This window comes from Triticum aestivum, chromosome 7B (assembly GCF_018294505.1).
Source record: "Triticum aestivum cultivar Chinese Spring chromosome 7B, IWGSC CS RefSeq v2.1, whole genome shotgun sequence".
NCBI lineage: Eukaryota > Viridiplantae > Streptophyta > Magnoliopsida > Poales > Poaceae > Triticum > Triticum aestivum.
Genome location: NC_057813.1, coordinates 249,453,548 through 249,471,592, shown reverse-complemented (window position 1 = coordinate 249,471,592; position 18,045 = coordinate 249,453,548). Strand labels below are relative to the sequence as shown.

The 18,045-nt window shown below is 43.5% G+C and overlaps 1 protein-coding gene across 1 annotated transcript; it reads right to left on the bottom strand.

The window, feature by feature from the left end:
* Window positions 1-14,535: 14,535 nt before the first annotated feature.
* LOC123162741 (serine/threonine-protein phosphatase 7 long form homolog) lies at window positions 14,536-16,668 on the bottom strand. The gene is made up of 4 exons (XM_044580505.1): window positions 16,559-16,668; window positions 15,882-15,969; window positions 15,201-15,803; window positions 14,536-15,126 (listed from the first exon to the last, which is right to left on the bottom strand). The coding sequence occupies exons 2-4, from the start codon at window positions 15,966-15,968 to the stop codon at window positions 14,923-14,925; spliced, it is 894 nt and encodes a 297-aa protein (XP_044436440.1). The 5' UTR covers window position 15,969; window positions 16,559-16,668; the 3' UTR covers window positions 14,536-14,922.
* Between the last annotated feature and the right edge of the window lie 1,377 nt (window positions 16,669-18,045).

Genomic DNA, 18,045 nt, shown 5'->3' with positions numbered 1-18,045 from the left:
CCCCCCGAACATTTTTGTTTTGACTTTTGAAAACTTTGGGTGTTTGTCGCTAATTCATTTTTGAATTTGCAATGTTTTTGAACTACCACTTAATTAGCAACAGTAACATAGATGACATGGCATCATCAGGAGAGTTTTACTATAGTCTAATTATCGAGGCGTCACAATAGCCACCAAATACCAATCGGGACCCTGTTCCAGCACCCTGCCAGAGGGGGGATCCATCACCGGTGGCCATCTTCATCATCCCGACGCTCTCCATGACGAGGAGGGAGTAATTCACCTTCGGGGCCGAGGGTATGAACCAGTAGCTATGTGTTTGATCTCTCTCTCTCTCTCTCTCTCTCTCTCTCTCTCTCTCTCTCTCGTGTTCTTGATTCGGCATGATCTTGACGTATCGCGAGCTATGCTATTATAGTTGGATCATATGATGTTTCTCCCCCTCTATCTTCTTGTAATGATTGAGTTTTCCCTTTGAAGTTATCTTATCGGGTTGAGTCTTTAAGGATTTGAGAACACTTGATGTATGTCTTGCATGTGCTTATCTGTGGTGACAATGGGATATTCACGTGATCTACTTGATGTATGTTTTGGTGACCAACTTGCGGGTTCAGTGACCTTGTGAACTTATGCATAGGGGTTGGCACATGTTTTCGTCTTGACTCTCCGGTAGAAACTTTGGGGCACTCTGTGAAGTTCTTTGTGTTGGTTTGAATAGATGAATCTGAGATTGTGTGATGCATATCGTATATTCATACCCGCAGATACTTGTGGTGACATTGGAGTATCTAGGTGACATTAGGGTTTTGGTTGATGTGTGTCTTAAGGTATTATTTTACTACGAACTCTAGGGCTGTTTGTGACACTTATAGGAATAGCCCAATGGATTGATCAGAAAGAATAGCTTTGAGGTGGTTTCGTACCCTACAATAATCTCTTCGTTTGTTCTCCGCTATTAGTGACTTTGGAGTGACTCTTTGTTGCATGTTGAGGGATTTTTATATGATCTAATTATGTTATCCTTGTTGAGAGAACTTGCACTAGTGAAAGTATGAACCCTAGGCCTTGTTTTGAAGCATTGCAATACCGTTTTCGCTCACTTTTATTACTTGTTACCTTGTTGTTTTTATAATTTCAGATTATAAGAACTTATATCTACCATCCATATTGCACTTGTATCACCATATCTTCGCCGAACTAGTGCACCTATACAATTTACAATTGTATTGGGTGTGTTGGGGACACAAGAGACTCTTTGTTATTTGGTTGCAGGGTTGTTTGAGAGAGACCATCTTCATCCTACGCCTCCCATGGAATTATAAACCTTAGGTCATCCACTTGAGGAAAATTTACTACTGTCCTACAAACTGCTGCACTTGGAGTCTCAACAATGTCTACAAGAAGAAGGTTGCATAGTAGACATCACTACTACATATATTTAGTCTACAGGTGTGGTTGAATTGACAACTCAACTGCTAGTACTTGCAAATATTCTTTGGCTCCCCTTCTGTCGAATCAATAAATTTGGGTCGAATACTCTACCCTCGAAAACTGTTGCGCCCCCTATACTTGTAGGTTATCAGACACCCTCACATGGGCCGATGTATATTTTGGCTTGGTATCAACCCATGAAATATTGGGCACAATTCAGACCCAATCTACTTTCATCCTGTTAAAAGCCCATTGTATTTTTTTGTGGCCAATTAAGACTCGCGGTTACACGGCCTATTATAGGCACGAACCTACTTGGGGCTACTTTTCGTTTAGGCCTGCTAATGGCCCGTGATGATTATGGGCCCCTGAAGCCCAATATGGGCCGATTAATTGTTTCAGCACATATATAGCGAGATGATGGACGCCCATTTCCTTCACTTAATTTTTTATATTGATGACGGGCTAATAATTTTTTGGCCCTTTGGCCCCCGTCGAAGATTATAGTTACTAAGAACAGACCTAGAATATAATATAAAGAAATTATAGCATATTACATCCACAAGGCATTAAACTTCGTCACCAGTGATAATATAGCGCAACTAGACAGCATATTACATACATCGGGCATCAAAGGTCGCCACCAGTGAAAATAAACACGTAAACAAAATAATATACAGAACCGACAACACTTCAACATAGTTCAAGAAATGCTAGCCTGCCTGGGAGATGCTGCGCAAGCATCTCAGCAAGCTGATGAGACTGCGCATGTCCTCCAGCGCTGCTTAGCAATAATGTACACACGTGTGTTCTCTGCAATCTTCCTTAGAGATTGGACTTCGAGCCGGAGCTGAGCTGAACCATGTCTTTCCACTTGAAGTTGAGACTGAAGAAGTCGTACTGATTTAGGCGGTGACTTCATCGAGCTTGTGTCACTGCTATTGGCGAGTATCTTGGCCACTACATCAAGACATGACTTTGGGGTTGTATCACTATCTCAGATGTTTTGCCTTCTTCCCTATAATATATTTTAGGGTTTTTCTCACTATCTCTGTGGCAGTTTTTCCTGGTGTCAAGGATATCACTCTGAAAGAGAAACAAGCAGCCAGATAATAGGTTTTGCAGTTATAAGCATCAATGGTCAGTGTGCTATCAGTTTATCCCATTTCTTATTAGCAAATAAAGAGTCACGTTTAAGAATATCATTAACATAATATGACATTGTTCATATTTAAGACATGACATGAATGACATTGTGGAGGAGTGTGCAGCTTCACCACACCACTGGATTACAAATCAAGAACACAAGCATACATAAAGTGCTAATGAATATCACTAGCTCTACTTAGTTTAGTGTACATGGTATGAACAAGAAACTTGGTTGTACAACTAAAACAGAAGTTGAGAAGGATAAAGTTATGTTTATGAACTTCTTCATAACAAACTTTAAACATGCAATTTGAGCAAACACCAAAAATAAACAGCAGTTGCAGTCCTGCCTATCCAAATATACACAATAAAGTTTGAAGGCTTGAGAAGGACAATTTATGTTAGTAGTTACGACCGGCTCTATAAAGCCCTTGTCCTTGTTGATGGGGCGCAACTCAAGAAGTTTACCACATACTTATCTTCATAAGCACTTCCTTTATTCTGCATTTTATTAAGACAAATATATATGTGATCATATTGGAACAAATGGAGGATATTTAATATAAGATGCAGAGTGATGCTACGTAATCAACTAATTATAAATGTAAGTACAACGATAAAGGAAAAAAGTACTAACAAAGAGCAATACATAGCTAAACTTTTTCAGTAGAATTGGTTTTATTCAACATTTTGGAAAGAATAAATATAGATCTAATAATGTGTAGAAAATGAAGGGTAAGGAAAAATAAGCTGCAAAATGATGGTACATGAACAAGTAGTTGTCAGTATCAGTACTATGATGAAGTACAATAAGTACTTACAAGAACAATGCAGAGCTAAACTTCTTCATAAGCATTGGGTTTATTCTACATTAATGTAAGCATTAGTATAGATATGATAATTTGGAGCGAATAGTGGATAATCAAGTGATGATGCACACTGATGTCACATAATCAACCAGGTATGAATGTAAGTAGAGTGATACAGGACAACAGGTACTAACAAGAGCAAAGCTACAGGCATCATAGTTGGGATATCATGTCGTCCATTTCAAACCGGTATTCTTATTCGCCACCAGGACCCCATCCTCTCTGCTGTCTCCTTTGCTCCTTTCCCCGTCTCATTGGACATTGATCTTGGCAAGCCGGACGCTGACGCCACTACTATCTCCTCGCCTGCCGCAGCAGGACCACCAGCGACCATCATTGTCACCTCTCCCTCCTCCTCGGCAATCCCCTCTCCCTGTCCCATGTCTGCACCGACACTGACAGCCGCAGGTACATCGCTGATGCAGTATGTTCCCGGTGCCTCTTCTGTCTCTTCCTATGCTGCAGCGGTCCAATCAACCACCTCCTTATATCGGTACCACCTCCCCCTCCTCACCATGTCATCCACCCCTTCCCCTTATCCACCAATGCTGACCGCTGCAAGTACGCCACCGGCTACGAGCTGCTCTCAGCGGCGGTGCCGCCACCTGCTGCTCCTTATCCTTCCTTCCGACTTACTATGCATGGCTACTGCCCCTCCTTCACAATCCTTGTCATTCCCACCCGTGCCGCCTTCCAGATATAAATTTTTAATCACCCAAAATGAAATATGTGTGCTCAGGACGAAGTCTCTAGAAACCACTCTTTACATATATCAATTTTTTTGTGACCTAGAGTTCAAATTCGGGCGCCAAGGTCGAGTTATCTAGAAACTACTCTTGTATACCAATATAAAGCAAATGAGCAGGCATATGTGCCCAAAGAAGCAATGAGTTGGTCACAACAATATTCAGATTGAATAGACTTCGCCTTCTGATATCCTTTGTCAAGGACCAAGGTATGGGTGATTCTTCTTACTTGAGCAACTGCATATATGTGATGGTGCTAATGAATGCAACTGTACCAGTTATCATTTTTCTGCAACATTAGCTATTTTAGAAATGAATCACAAGAGCAGCATGAAAATATGAACACACGTGCCATTGTTACCGCTAGGGAGGAATATACCTGAATATCATGAACGCCACACATTCTGTTGAAGTTCTTTAGTATACCAAAAAATTACTAATTATTCCAATATGTCGGATTCATCATGTACTACTATTGGACAATGATAACATTTTTATTTGGCGTAGTTGACATGAAAATTGGAAGTTATGAGTCATCGTATGGTTCTATTCTGGACTGTAATGCAATATTTAGTTTATTACAATCTGAGTTCTTCTATTGAGCTAGATTTTTTTGTTCTATTCTCTTTGACACAAATAATCGATCGATTAGAAGATTAAGCACTGGTACCCTTTCCCTATAATACTATAGGAATAGTTTATTGTGCTTATATTTGCTATGCTAGCCCACTACTATGCTAATATCATTGGTACACAATAAATGATATTAGTTTGATTTTTTATTAATCTATTTGCATAGATTGTTGGCAAACAGATAGCCACATTTTGAGGTACCATATTATACATGCATTCACTACTTGTTTGTTTTTTCATTCTGAATTAGGGATTATTTTCTATGTGCTGCATTACACCTACATGTAAACGTAGACTCGATTGGTTCATGTGCTTTGGATATCCCCTTTCTCCATGTGATTTTTTGAGGAACTAAAAAGTTTCATGTGAAGGAGGCATTGGGCATTGCAACCATTGAACAATAAAATGATTTTTTAGTTCCACCTCCTAGATATGTAGAAAAGATACCAGGTATTGCTTACAATTGAAATCTTGAAGTATTTAATTGCCATTGTTGACCAAATGCGCATTCTTAAACATTGATATTGAAGTAATTAGTTCCACCTTGTAGCTATGTAGAAAAGATACCATGTATTGCTTACAATTGCAATCTTGAAGTAGTTGCTTGAGTTGACCAAATATGCATTTGTACTTAATCTATGCACATAAATACTCAATACTAGCTCCAACTACAACTGGATTTCGGTTCTTACCAAATCACTGATTTTTCTAAATGACGATCAGCAGGTCCAAAAGATACTCCACAAGCTCAGAAATTAGAAGTCTCTGGGAGAAACCCTTGGATTTAGGTGTGAAAGAGAAGAACCGGAAGGTCAGGACAAAGTGGCTGAGTAGATTGAATATTAGTATGAACACTCATTTAGAGATTGGCAAGAGTTTGTACAAAAGATGGGGAAAGTGTTAGAGGCTATACTTGAAGAGGAAATTACTTCTCTCAGTTCGTAGTGTCTTTTTAATATCTTTTGGGTTTCGATTTTTAGTGACATTTTTTGTGCACAGACTTGCATATTAAGGAAACAAACCAAGGGAGAACTATAGCTAAGGCCATTGCAATCATTTTGGAGAGAAATCCACACTTAGGCAAAAGTTCTAGATATACGCCTTGGTCACAGGTATGCATATCTATACTTCCTCTCTAAATGGTATAAGCATGGTTCCCCACATACAACATATGTTTCAGAATCATCTTTATTACTCACCAAAAAAAAAGAATCTTGTACGTTTTGTTTCTTTGCTCTGTACAAAATCTACTCAAAGTGTTGGCCATTGTATTTTTTTTCTTTGTTCTTTGCTCTGTAGAGAATGTACTCGGAATGTTGTCCTTATTTTTTTCCCTTTGCCTAAATATACTACAGGCCCTCTACAGGTTCTTTGTTTTGTTTCCTTTCTCTAAATATACTGCAGGTGCTTGTCTAATGTCCTTTTAGGCGAGAAGGTAAAAGCGATAGCTCAAGTGTTAAGTCAAAACACTTCTGATCTATTCTTGTTTTTTTCTTCTGGACCATTTATAATTGTGTGCTCAGGCTATAGTATATCTATCTATAGTGTGTGTCTACATATATATATATATCCAAATAACATACATACATACATACATGTGTGTATGTTATTTGGATACATTAGCTGCCATTTATCTTCACATTTAAGTCTGATTTGCCTAATGTACTAGAATGAAATGAGCATTAATGGATCCTTGGATAAAAGGTAACAACATATATTGTTTTGTTTTCTGCAATTGTTTCAAAGGAAAGCAACAGTTCTGTTGCAATCATTGACCCCTTGACGTTCTTTAAGCATATCAACTACTCCCTCCATTCCTAGATGTAGGGTGTATAGTTTTTGGCATGGATTTAAAGAACGCACATGGATGGATAATTTCACAAGTTTTGGGCGAGATTACACCTGACTAATTGACATGAGAAAATAGAAGAGATTGCCTAATATAAGAAAATGTAATCAAATCCCTAAAAAAAACTACCCAAACGAGTGGTGCAACGCAATACACCTTATATTTCGGATTTATTCTCAAAAAACTATACACCTTATATCAAGGAATGGAGGGAGTATTTTTTTTGCGCATCAACATATCAATCACTTGGCGGTTCCTTAAACTTGGATTAATTATTGATCAATGCAAAATTAGTGACCACTTGATGGTTTCTTAAGCATATACTCCCTCCGTTTCTAAATATTTGTCTTTCTAGAGATTTCAACAAATGATTACATACGGAGCAAAATGAGTGAATCTACACTCTAAAATATGTCTATATACATCTGTATGTGGTATCCGTTTAAAATTTCTGGAAAAAACAAATATTTAGGAACGAAGGGAGTAGATTAATCACAGATCAAGTTAATTCTAACACTATTGAAAAAAAAAACCCAACACAGTGCATCGCAGTGTTTCCCACAAGGCAGTACTCATTCTTCCCGTTTGAGAAAGTGTAAACCCGTCAAATAGGAAAGTAGTATGACCGCCCGTAACAAATTTTTTTTACAACACGGTCGTGCTATCTTCGTTCTGGTTTATTGGTCTTTTTTATAATTTGTGCCAAATTTTGATCAAATATTTAACTAATAAAATATTAATGCGTGTCAACAAAAATTATATCGTTGAATTCATACTTGAACATAATTTTTAATGCTATATTTTTTAGACATGCATGAACATTTTATTAGTTAAATTTATGATAAAAAATTGGCACAAAATACAATGAGACTAACAAACCAGGACGGGGTAGTAAGTCGTAAAGAGTTTGGGTACGGCCATCCATTTTAAGTGAGGGTGACAAGACAATGGTAATGACACGTGGGGTGGACTCGTACCAGCGAACTAATCAGGAGTAAAGTCTGAAATAAACCTTGAGGATGTAGATATCAACGCAAATGAACCCTAACTTCGAATCCCTGAAATTGGTACCCCGTATTTACGGATCCAAGTCAGTCCTACCCCTGCATCACTAAAATCTGGTTCGGCGTAATAGGAAAGGTGCGATCCCAGCCAGGATTTATTTCTACGTTGACCTACTACGTGGGCTCACATGCATCTTCTTCCTCGGTCTCTTTCTCGCAAGTTCACTCTCCAACCGATCCACTGCACGGTGTGTGGTCGACGGCGTGCCGCCGGTGGGGGACAAAATTACTGTTATGACCTATAAGGCTAACAAAATCCCGATTTGACCTCGTTTCAAAAGAAATTTCGATTCTGACCTTTTTGGGTGACGCCAACATCACTGGCGTCTGGGTTGCGAAGCAGACGCCAGGGTCCCTGGCGTCTGGCCCCTAGCCCGCTCTGCCCGCCTGCCCGTTGACGTGCTGACGTGGCAAAGGGGCCAGACGCCAGGGACCCTGGCGTCTGGCCCTGGTAAGTGGATAACCCACGGGAGAGTGTGTGGGACCCACCCCACACACTTTCCCCAATCCACAACCCGAGCTTGAAGAACACTTGGAGCTCTCACACTCTCTCCTACCCCTCAAGCTCCCCCTCAAATCCTCTCCAAAAGGTACATCCCTTAGGTGGATCTTTCCATCCCTTTGTTGCTCTTGTTAATCTCCCCCAAATCATCCAATTATTTTTTGTTAAATCTTATTATTTTGGTTGCATTTTATACATGTTGGTGGAACCCTAGTTCATGTTTTCTCCCCCTTATGTTAGTGTGAATGGCTTGGTTAACTTTGATAATATAGTGCTATGCATGGTGTGTAGTAGGAATATATGTTAGTTGAGTAGAAAGATTGGGGGTTAGGGTTAGTTAGTGATTAGGGTTAACCAATAATTTAGTGTTGATATGATTTGGATACTTTTGTGTGTTAATTAGTGATATTTTTGTGGACATCACCAATAATTTAGTGTTGATATGATTTGGATATAATAAGATGTATTTGGATAAACACCAATTCTCATTGAAGTCTTAAATGCATTCATGTTATTTTTAGATGGAGAGACTTGTTAATGTTCATTACATTGACAAGGAGGCATTCTTGAGTAACAATGCCGACACGGGTGAGGAACCATTGGTTTTTGATACAAGCCCTAGCTATGAGGATGTTGTTGCAAAAGTGAGACAAGTCTTGAAGTGGATGGACACCAATGTTGATGTTAAGTTAATAGGAAGGTATGATGTTGGAGTTGGAGCCAAATCTCGCTTGAAAAGTATGCCTATCACCTCGGATTTGCATTGGGATGTATACAAGGAAAAAGTATCCCAATCGGAAGACAAGTCACTTGAATTGTTTGCCACCAAGGTTGAATCTCCTCGGTTTACCTTTGATTTGAACCGGCATGTCTCTTCCCCAATGGATGACATGAGCGAGAGGACAATGGTGCCACTTGTTGAGCATAGGATTGTGGTTGATGCCCCCAATGTTTATCCCCCACCACGTCCCTGTGTACCATCTATCAAAGCAAATGAGGTTGAGTTGTATGCCCCCAATGCTTCTAGCCAACCACCAACTAGCCAAGCAAATGAAGTTGAGGTGATTGCTAGTGACGGAGTAATTCAAGAGGATGAAGGTGCTTATGATGACGACGAAGAGCAAGAGGAAGGGTTTCATGGTAATGATGTTGGTGACTTGGATGAGTACATAGCGCAAAAGGACATGGATCGTGACTTGCCTTTTAGGCGTCAATATGCGTATGACTCGGATGACGAGGGTCCAGTTGAACAGTTGGACGAGGATGGATTCACAAAGGAGGAGAACCAAATCCACTTTGAGCTGACGGGCTTACAAAAAAGAACTCACTTGTTTAAAGATCTCAGCCTTGCCTATAAAGCTGTTGTTGACGGTGGAATGAGAATGACGGTGATTGACCCAACACCATGCCCGGATCCAGGAGAACCAAGGGTGGAGAATGAGGACGAGAATGCTTATTTGAACAAAGGAGTGAAGTTTCTGAGCTTGCCTATGCTGAAGTTTTGGTTGGCTGACTATGCGATTCGAAACCATAGGCCATTTTATGTTGAGCACTCCGACATGAAGTTGTGTTACACAGTGGTGTGTGAGCAAGAAGGATGCCCATGGAAGGTTCGTGCAAGAAAGCTTAAAGGAACTGAAGAATGGGTGTTAAAAAGTTGTGTTGCCATTCATAGATGCAAACCTCCATCTAAACGACTTAGAAAGACACACCGTCAACTCACATCTGAGTATCTCGGATACAAATGGATGAAAGACATAGGCTTTGATCCCACTGTGAAAATGAGGTTTCTCATGCGGACGGTGAAAAAACAATTTGGTTATGAAGTCAAGTATGGGAAGGCGTGGAAGGCAAAGGCAAATGCTATTAGGATGTTGTATGGTGGTTATGAAGAAGCATACAACTAGCTCCCAAGGTTGTTGGCCGCCATTGCACATAGGAACCCGGGCATGTTTCATGTGGTCGAGGATCACGAGGGAGTGTTCCACCGTGCCTTCTGGAGTTATGGACAATGTGTGGAGGCGTTTCAGCATTGTCGTCCGGTCTTGTCTATAGATGGCACGTTCTTAACCGGTAGATACAAGGGCACACTAATGGTAGCAATGGCGCACTCATCAAACGACAACGTGTTGCCGTGTGCATTTGCTTTGGTGCCTTCCGAGCACCAAGACAACTGGGAGTGGTTCATGGGTCATGTTAGGCACAACGTGATTGGGGCTAGGGAGGTATGCATCATATCGGACCGGCATCATGGCATACTCAAGGCAATGGACATTATTATTCCAGGATTTCCAAAGCTTCACCACAGATGGTGCATGAGGCATTTCGTGGCCAACTTTTACCGGGCATGTAAGAGCAAGGAGCTCAGCAAAGACCTTACCCATGTATGTGTGGCCTTCACCACCCAAGGTTTCGATGCTCGGTACAACAAACTATTTGCAGCGGTGAACGAAGGGGCAAAAGACTTCTTAACTAGGAATTTAAGTGAGAAGCACAAGTGGGCACGCGCTCATGACGATGGTGGTTGGCGATATGGCGACATGATGAGCAATCTGGTAGAATGTTTCAACAATGTGTTGAAGGGTGCTCGTGCATTGCTGGTGACTGCAATAGTGGAGTACACCTTCTTCAAGCTTAATGAGTACTTTCAGAGGCATTCTGAAGAGACTGCAAAATGGATAGGTGAAAAAAAGGATTATCCGAAAAAGGTTGATGAATGGTTGCAGTTACAAGCAAGCAAGTCTTCACGGCAACAAGTTATCATATTCGATAGAATTGAAATGATCTATCAAATTGATGAGCCAGGTGGCACAACACGAGATGGTAGACAATATGGTGGTGCTGCATTTGAGGTGAAACTAAAGACTCGGTGGTGCCAGTGCGAGAGGCCTAGTAAGTATCATTGGCCATGCTCGCATTTGATAACGGCGGCGAAGGCGAGAAACATACATGTTTGTGATGGAAAAACCGTGTGAATGCAAGAGTTCCATCTGGAAGCTACTAGGTTGACATGGGCGCCAAGATTTCGCCCTTTCTTGGACCAATCACAGTGGCCTGAGTACCATGGCCCTCATATTAGGCCAGACCCTCTTCTGAAGGTGGAGACGAAGGGTAGAAGGAGAACTAAGAGGTTCAGGGGTGATATGGATGACCTGGCTGGATACACTGGCATGAAACAATTTGGTAGCGGTCATTTCATGGAGGCTCCTGACACTATCAACTGTGGGGTGTGCGGTGAAGGGGGACACAACGAGCGGACATGCAAGAATAAGAAAATCAAAAAAAGAAAAACAAGTCGTGGAGGCGGCACCGATGGTGAACAAGGTGGAAGAGGTGACGGTGGTGGTGGTCGAGGAAGCACAAGTGTCAGAGGTGGTAGTGGTGGTCATAGAGGGAGCACAAGTGCTAGAGGTGCTAGTGTTCGTAGAGGGAGTACAAGTGCTAGAGGTGGTGGTCGAGCTAGCACAAGTGCTAGAGGTGGTGGTCGAGCAAGCACAAGTGCTAGTGGTGGTGGTCGAGCTAGCACAAGTGCTAGAGGTGGTGGTCGAGCTTGCACAAATGCTAGAGGTGGTGGTCGAGCAGGCACAAGTGCTAGAGGTGGTGGTGGTCGGAGAGGAAGCACAAGTGCTAGAGGTGGTGGTGGTCGTAGAGGAATGGTTTATAATGGATCGGCCTTCGGTTTTTTGCTTAATCCAGATGGTTGATCTAATAATAATGGTATATTATTTGTTCATACAATTCCTAGCATTTATTCATTTACTGTATTTACGCATTTACTCTATTTATGTCTTGTGCTAACAATTGTTCTTTTTGTAGGCATGGCTTCATCCGGTTCCAGGACGAGGCCGGCGTGCGCGGACCAAGAGGACATGCCGAAGACGTGGATGGAGGCCAGTTTGGACAAGGAGAAGGAGAAGGATGTGCCCACACCAACATGTTGGTGTGCTGATGTTTGCAAGTTGAAGGTGTCCACTGACCGCAACAAGTCATGGACAGAAGGTAGAAGGTTTTTCGTGTGTCCCAACTATGCACATGATCGTCGAAAGCCAACTAACGCATATGACATACCACCGGTATGTTAGGTGTACATACAAAAAACATCAATAAGTTGTCACTCATATGTCTAACAAAAACATGGTTTATATGTAGTCCCCTCCTCCACTTTGCAAGTACTTCACTTGGATAGATCACGAGGTACCAAAATATGTCCAAGAGGACCAACGTCGAGATTGGTTACGGAGGCAGCGCCTATTCGAGGAGTCCTATGCATGGGGATTGGAGCGGGAGCGTCGTGAGAAGGAGGCTAGTGAGCGCAAGAAGCGTGAGCAAGAGAGGGCACGCAAAGAGAAGGAGGCTCGTCAAGAAGAGAGGGCAAGAAAACTTGCAAGGGCTCACAATGCACGAGAGGAGGACGAGGCACGTGACAAGAAGAAAAAGTGGCCCCGTACTACTCAGTAGACAAATGGAAAGGCACCGGCGTCGATGATGAACTGTCTAGACTTTGTTTAATGTATGAACTTGCTATTCGAGACCTTGTGTGGTCATGAACTATTTATGTCATTCGAGACTATTTGAGATTATGTGCAAACTATGTTCGTCATTCGAGACTAGTTAGTATGCTTTGTTCATATTTTTGGTTGAGACTAGCATGCTTTGTTCATATTTAACAGTGTTTGCTACAAGTTGCTAAGCAAAAAACATTAACAAAAGACAGAAGTGTGTGCAAAAACACCAGGTCCACACCCAGACGCCAAGGACCCTGGCGTCTGGCTCGCTTTGCTCGCGCAGGTGACCAGACAAGTTGTCTGGTCTTTCTGATGGACACGCAGACGCCAAGGTCCCTGGCGTCTGCCTCCCACACCCAGATGCTAGGGACCCTGGCGTCTGGCTCGCTTTGCTCACGCAGGTGACCAGACAAGTTGTCTGGTGTGTCTGATGGACACCCAGACGCCAAGGTCCATGGCGTCCGCCTCCCACACCTAGACGCCAGGGACCCTGGCGTCTGGCTTGCTTTGCTCGCGCAGGTGACCAGACAAGCTGTCTGGTGTGTCTGATGGCCATCCAGACGCCAAGGTCCATGGCGTCTGGTGTCCAGAGAGCATTCTTGCAGTTATCTGTCTGATGGATAAGATTCGAGTGGATAAGATTTTTTGGGCCCACCTCTAGCCCTCTCATCCATTCATCTCCACCTCTACCCCTCTCATTTCACTCATATCCACCCACTCTCACCTCTAGCCCTGCCAACGTCACTCCCTCATCTAGCACCCTAACCCCCCCCCCCTCAGATCTCTCATAAATCGGTCCGGTTTCACCGTTGGATCTTCAGGATTTCGAGACTAGAAGGTAAATCAACTCCACCCCCATTTTATGGTTGGTTTAATTTATCATACTTTTGTGAAAACCCTAGTTTGTTTTCCTCGTGGTCTAATGTATCATAGGTTAGCTACTAAGAGATTTGTGTGTTGCAGATGGCTAAGGAAACTCAGTGGGTGCTTAGCCCTGTTGTTCATGTGCAAGGCTTGTCTCCATGTATTGTGCAAGTTAATGAAGTGGACCTCACTTTCGATTGGTTGAAGACTAAATTCATGTTGAAGCAAGGGTTGAAGGAAGAGGATTTTGTGTACTACGTCAGCAGGAGGCAGTCAGATGGCCCCGGGGAAAGAAAATTGGTTGACATAACTAATGATGACAAGATCCAAGAAATGCTGGAAGAATGGAAATGGAAAAGGGTTGTTGACTTGCATTGCTACAGGAAACCGAGTTATATGTGATGTTCATTGTATGTGATGAACTTCTCATTCGAGACTATTTGTGTAATTTGAACTATGTTTGTAATTTGCTATGTCATTCGAGACATTGTATCGTAGACCATTGTGGTCATGAACTATGTTTGTCATTTGCTATTATCATAGACAAACATGGTAATGAACCTTGTGTGTGTGTTCAACTATAGTGGTATGAAAAGACTATGCAATGCTTATGTATGTTTGTTATTCGAGACTACAAGTGAAAAGACAAAACTGACTTATATACAGACGCCAAGGACCCTGGCGTCTGGTACCTACCCTGTGCTGGCTCCCCTGCTTTACCCTGTTTCTGGTGTCAGTCGATAGCCAGACGCCAAGGACCCTGGCGTTTGGTCCCCTGACTTATAGCCAGGTGCCAAGGACCCTGGCGTTTGGTCCCCTGACTTATAGCCAGACGCCAAGGACCCTGGCGTCTGGTGCCTACCCTGTGCATATAAATGAGTAAATGAGTCCTCCTTTTGACAGATTTCATGGCAATCAATGAATTCATAGACATCACAGGAAACAACAATTCACATAAATCACATCATTGAGTAGTACTTTTATGGAAACGACAACAAGTTCATGGAAAGAGACTACACCAAGTTCATCGAAACAAACTAGAACAAGCTCATTGAAACAAACTACAACAAGCTCACTTCTTCCTTCCTTTCTTCACGATATCTGCAAGTGTATGCTCCTCCTCTTCGCTAGCCTCATGCTCCTCCTCTTCGCTAGCCTCCTCTGCCTCCGCATCATTGTTGGACTTATATCTTTGCATTCCCGTAGGCATAAATTGATGAGGATACTTCTCAAAACCTGCTCAGCAGTCAAGGTGTCCAGATCGTTCATATAGCACTTGTATCGCACATGCGAGCTTCCTGTGTAGACTGTCACTTGTTCCCAATAGTAAGCGTAGGGCGCCGATATGGATCATCATCATGCAACCCGTCATGATTAGCCCGTGGGTTTGCCATGAGGGGGTTCTTGAAATCGGGCCGTCCAACCAGGATCCGCTCCCACATCCACACGGATAGGCTCCAAACAAACCCAGACAATGAGGATGTATCTCCCTTCCTCCGACACGCCAAGTCAAGCTGCAATCAAACAAACATGTTAGATATGGAGGCGCATGACAAATGCAAGATAAATGGTTGCAAATATCTCTTACCTGATGATACAAATATGCTAGTGCGGCCGAACCCCAGCTATACTGGGTATCCCAGTTATTGAGTAGCTCCAAGAACATCCAGAGGGCTGAGTTCCCGGTTGCATCTGAGAAGACTACCTTGGTTAGTACATACCAAAGATAGGCCCGCGCGTACTGTTGCACAACCACGTCATTGGCACCCTGAGGGCACGGATTGGTGTCTCCTCTGACTAGTTTTAGCCAAGAATGCATCACTCTCGCGGTATCGGCCTTGCCTTCTTGAGGGTCGTCGGGCTGAATACCAATTAAAATGTCTGTTCGTTCTCGCCAATTAACGATGCTGACCCGACCGGTAACAGCTTGTCCGTCGATAGGAATGCCGCTTATCATAGCCATGTCCTCTAGGGTCATCGTCAGCTCCCCACATGGAAGGTGGAACGAGTGAGTCTCCGGCCTCCAACGATCCACAAGTGCGGTCAACGCCGCGTGGTTCACCGGCGGAGCGCGTCGCTTAAACTGCAACACGAATGGGAGAAGACCCAATCTCCGAATATAAGGCTCGTACCGCGGGTCGTAAGTAAAGCCATCAACGGAATGACCCCTCATGCGCATAGCAACTACATGCTGCAAATAAAGTGATGTTTTGATCAATACAAGAACACAAATGAGAAATAAAGAAATTTGACAAGTCTTGCTTCTTACATTTCCATTCTCAATGGCACGAGCACGATGCTCCTTATCCCACTCATCGATTAATCTGGCATACCAAGGTCCATCATCATCCGCCATCCTACAAAACAAATCACAAACATCTATGAATACATGAACAATATAAAACAATACAATTTTCTTCTCCAAGTTATGCCATATGAACAAACCATTCTTCTCAAACATAACCACATCATTTTCTTCTTCTTCATATGCACACATAATTCTTCTCAAACATACCAACATCATCTCAATCAAATAAATTTGTCAAATAATATGGTGTCACATATGCAAATACATATCATCTAGAGTACCAAATTTCACCATATTTTTTGCAAATATAGTATGCCAACAATAGGATTATCTACACATACACACATCATCTATCAAACCAAATTATCAAACAAGTCTATTTTACATACAAAAATCATGTATTCATCATCCCTCTTAGTTCAAAAAAAACCTATGGACAACATATACACAAAACGGAATTGATTTTGCCTACATGTTCAACTACACATCATCTACTGCCTACCAAATCATCTATCAACTACAAACAATTTCCTAAAACAAAGAAACCATCTACTCATCTAACATCACCTAGTGTTGAATAATGCATCCAACAAGAGAGGGGAAAACCAAAACAAATTGGAGGGAATAGGGAAGAATACCTCAAGGATGCTTGGGGGGTCAGATCCACAAATTTGGGTGGAGGATGGAGTAGATCAAGGAGGGGTTTGGTGTGAGGGAGAAGAGGGGCGAGAGAGAGAAAGCTCTCTGTTCTTCGGCCGCCAGGGAGAGAGGTTGGGGATGAGTGGGCTGGGCCCGTGGGGTTATCCACTTACCAGGGCCAGACGCCAGGGTCCTTGGCGTCTAGCCCCTTTGCCACATCAGCAGGTCAACGGGCAGGCGGGCAGTGCGGGCCAGGGGCCAGAAGCCAGGGATGTTGGCGTCACCCAAAAAGGTCAGAAACGATTTTTTTAAACGAGGTCAAATCGGGATTTTGTTAGCCTTTTAGGTCATAACAGTAATTTTGTCCGCCGGTGGGGCCTGTAGACGAGCACACGGAGTGCGCTGACCCACGGTCGAAGAACACCACAACATCTGGGGTATCGCGCATATGACGTAGAAATTTTTCTCGGCCGTGCTGCTCGTGGAGAAAACCGGTGCGCTCGCGAGCTGGAAAAGCAACACCAACATCCGGCGGTGGCCGTGCGGCCGCATGCAGCAGTGGTACGCCAGGAGAAGCAGCATCCTCGGCTTGTCGCCCTTGCCGTGGCCCTGCACGCCACTGAACAACCCACTGACGCCGCAGTGGTATGCCACGGAGGACCACAAGGGCAAGCGTGGCAGCATGGAGGTGATGGTCGCCATGTGGTACGGCACCCAGGCCGCCGAGGCATTCGGCGAGGCGTGGCACTCCAATGCCTCCGGCGTCACCGGACACGGAACACACGGTCACGGGACATGGGATCTATGAAGTCCAAAGTGCATGCAGTCCTCCCGTCAAGATGAGAGTAACAATTTTCATGTCTCAAACTCTCAATTGAAGAGGATTGTGCTCGCAAGCGAGGTCTCTACAGTCACTAGATTAGTCTGCGTCACCGGCCAGCTCGCCGGCGTGCTAGCCCAGTTGCTCAACCCGGCTTCCCCTCAGTCGTCGAGCCCGACGGCATCGTCCGCTCTGGCAGAGCACGCCGGCTACCTCTACAGTCAGCTTTTTGGCTGCAGATGGCGACGAATACAGCGGGAACGGTGGGGGATGAAGGGTTGCGGCAAGAGCACCCCAAGCAACACCGGGATATCATGGAGGCACACCTCGTGTGGGAGACCGGGCAGCCCTACGATTGCTTCCACAAGGCGCAGAGGAAGCACTCGGTCGTGCAGCCGTGCAGGCATGGGTGCTGCCCTGGTCGACTAGCCAACCAAAGTGTAGCTCCGCCAGTTCGTACGAGAGGGAACGGCGATCAACGCCGGGAGGGAAAAGGGATCGGGAGAGGAGAAGGATAGAAGAAGAAAATAAGAGGAGAGATATTAATATGACTTGTGGACCCATATCACCAGTGAGAGTAGAATATGAACGTGGCCGGGATCATCTTTTTTCCTAGTGCGCCAAACATATTTAGGATTAGGATAAACCGGGATCAAAGAGATCAGA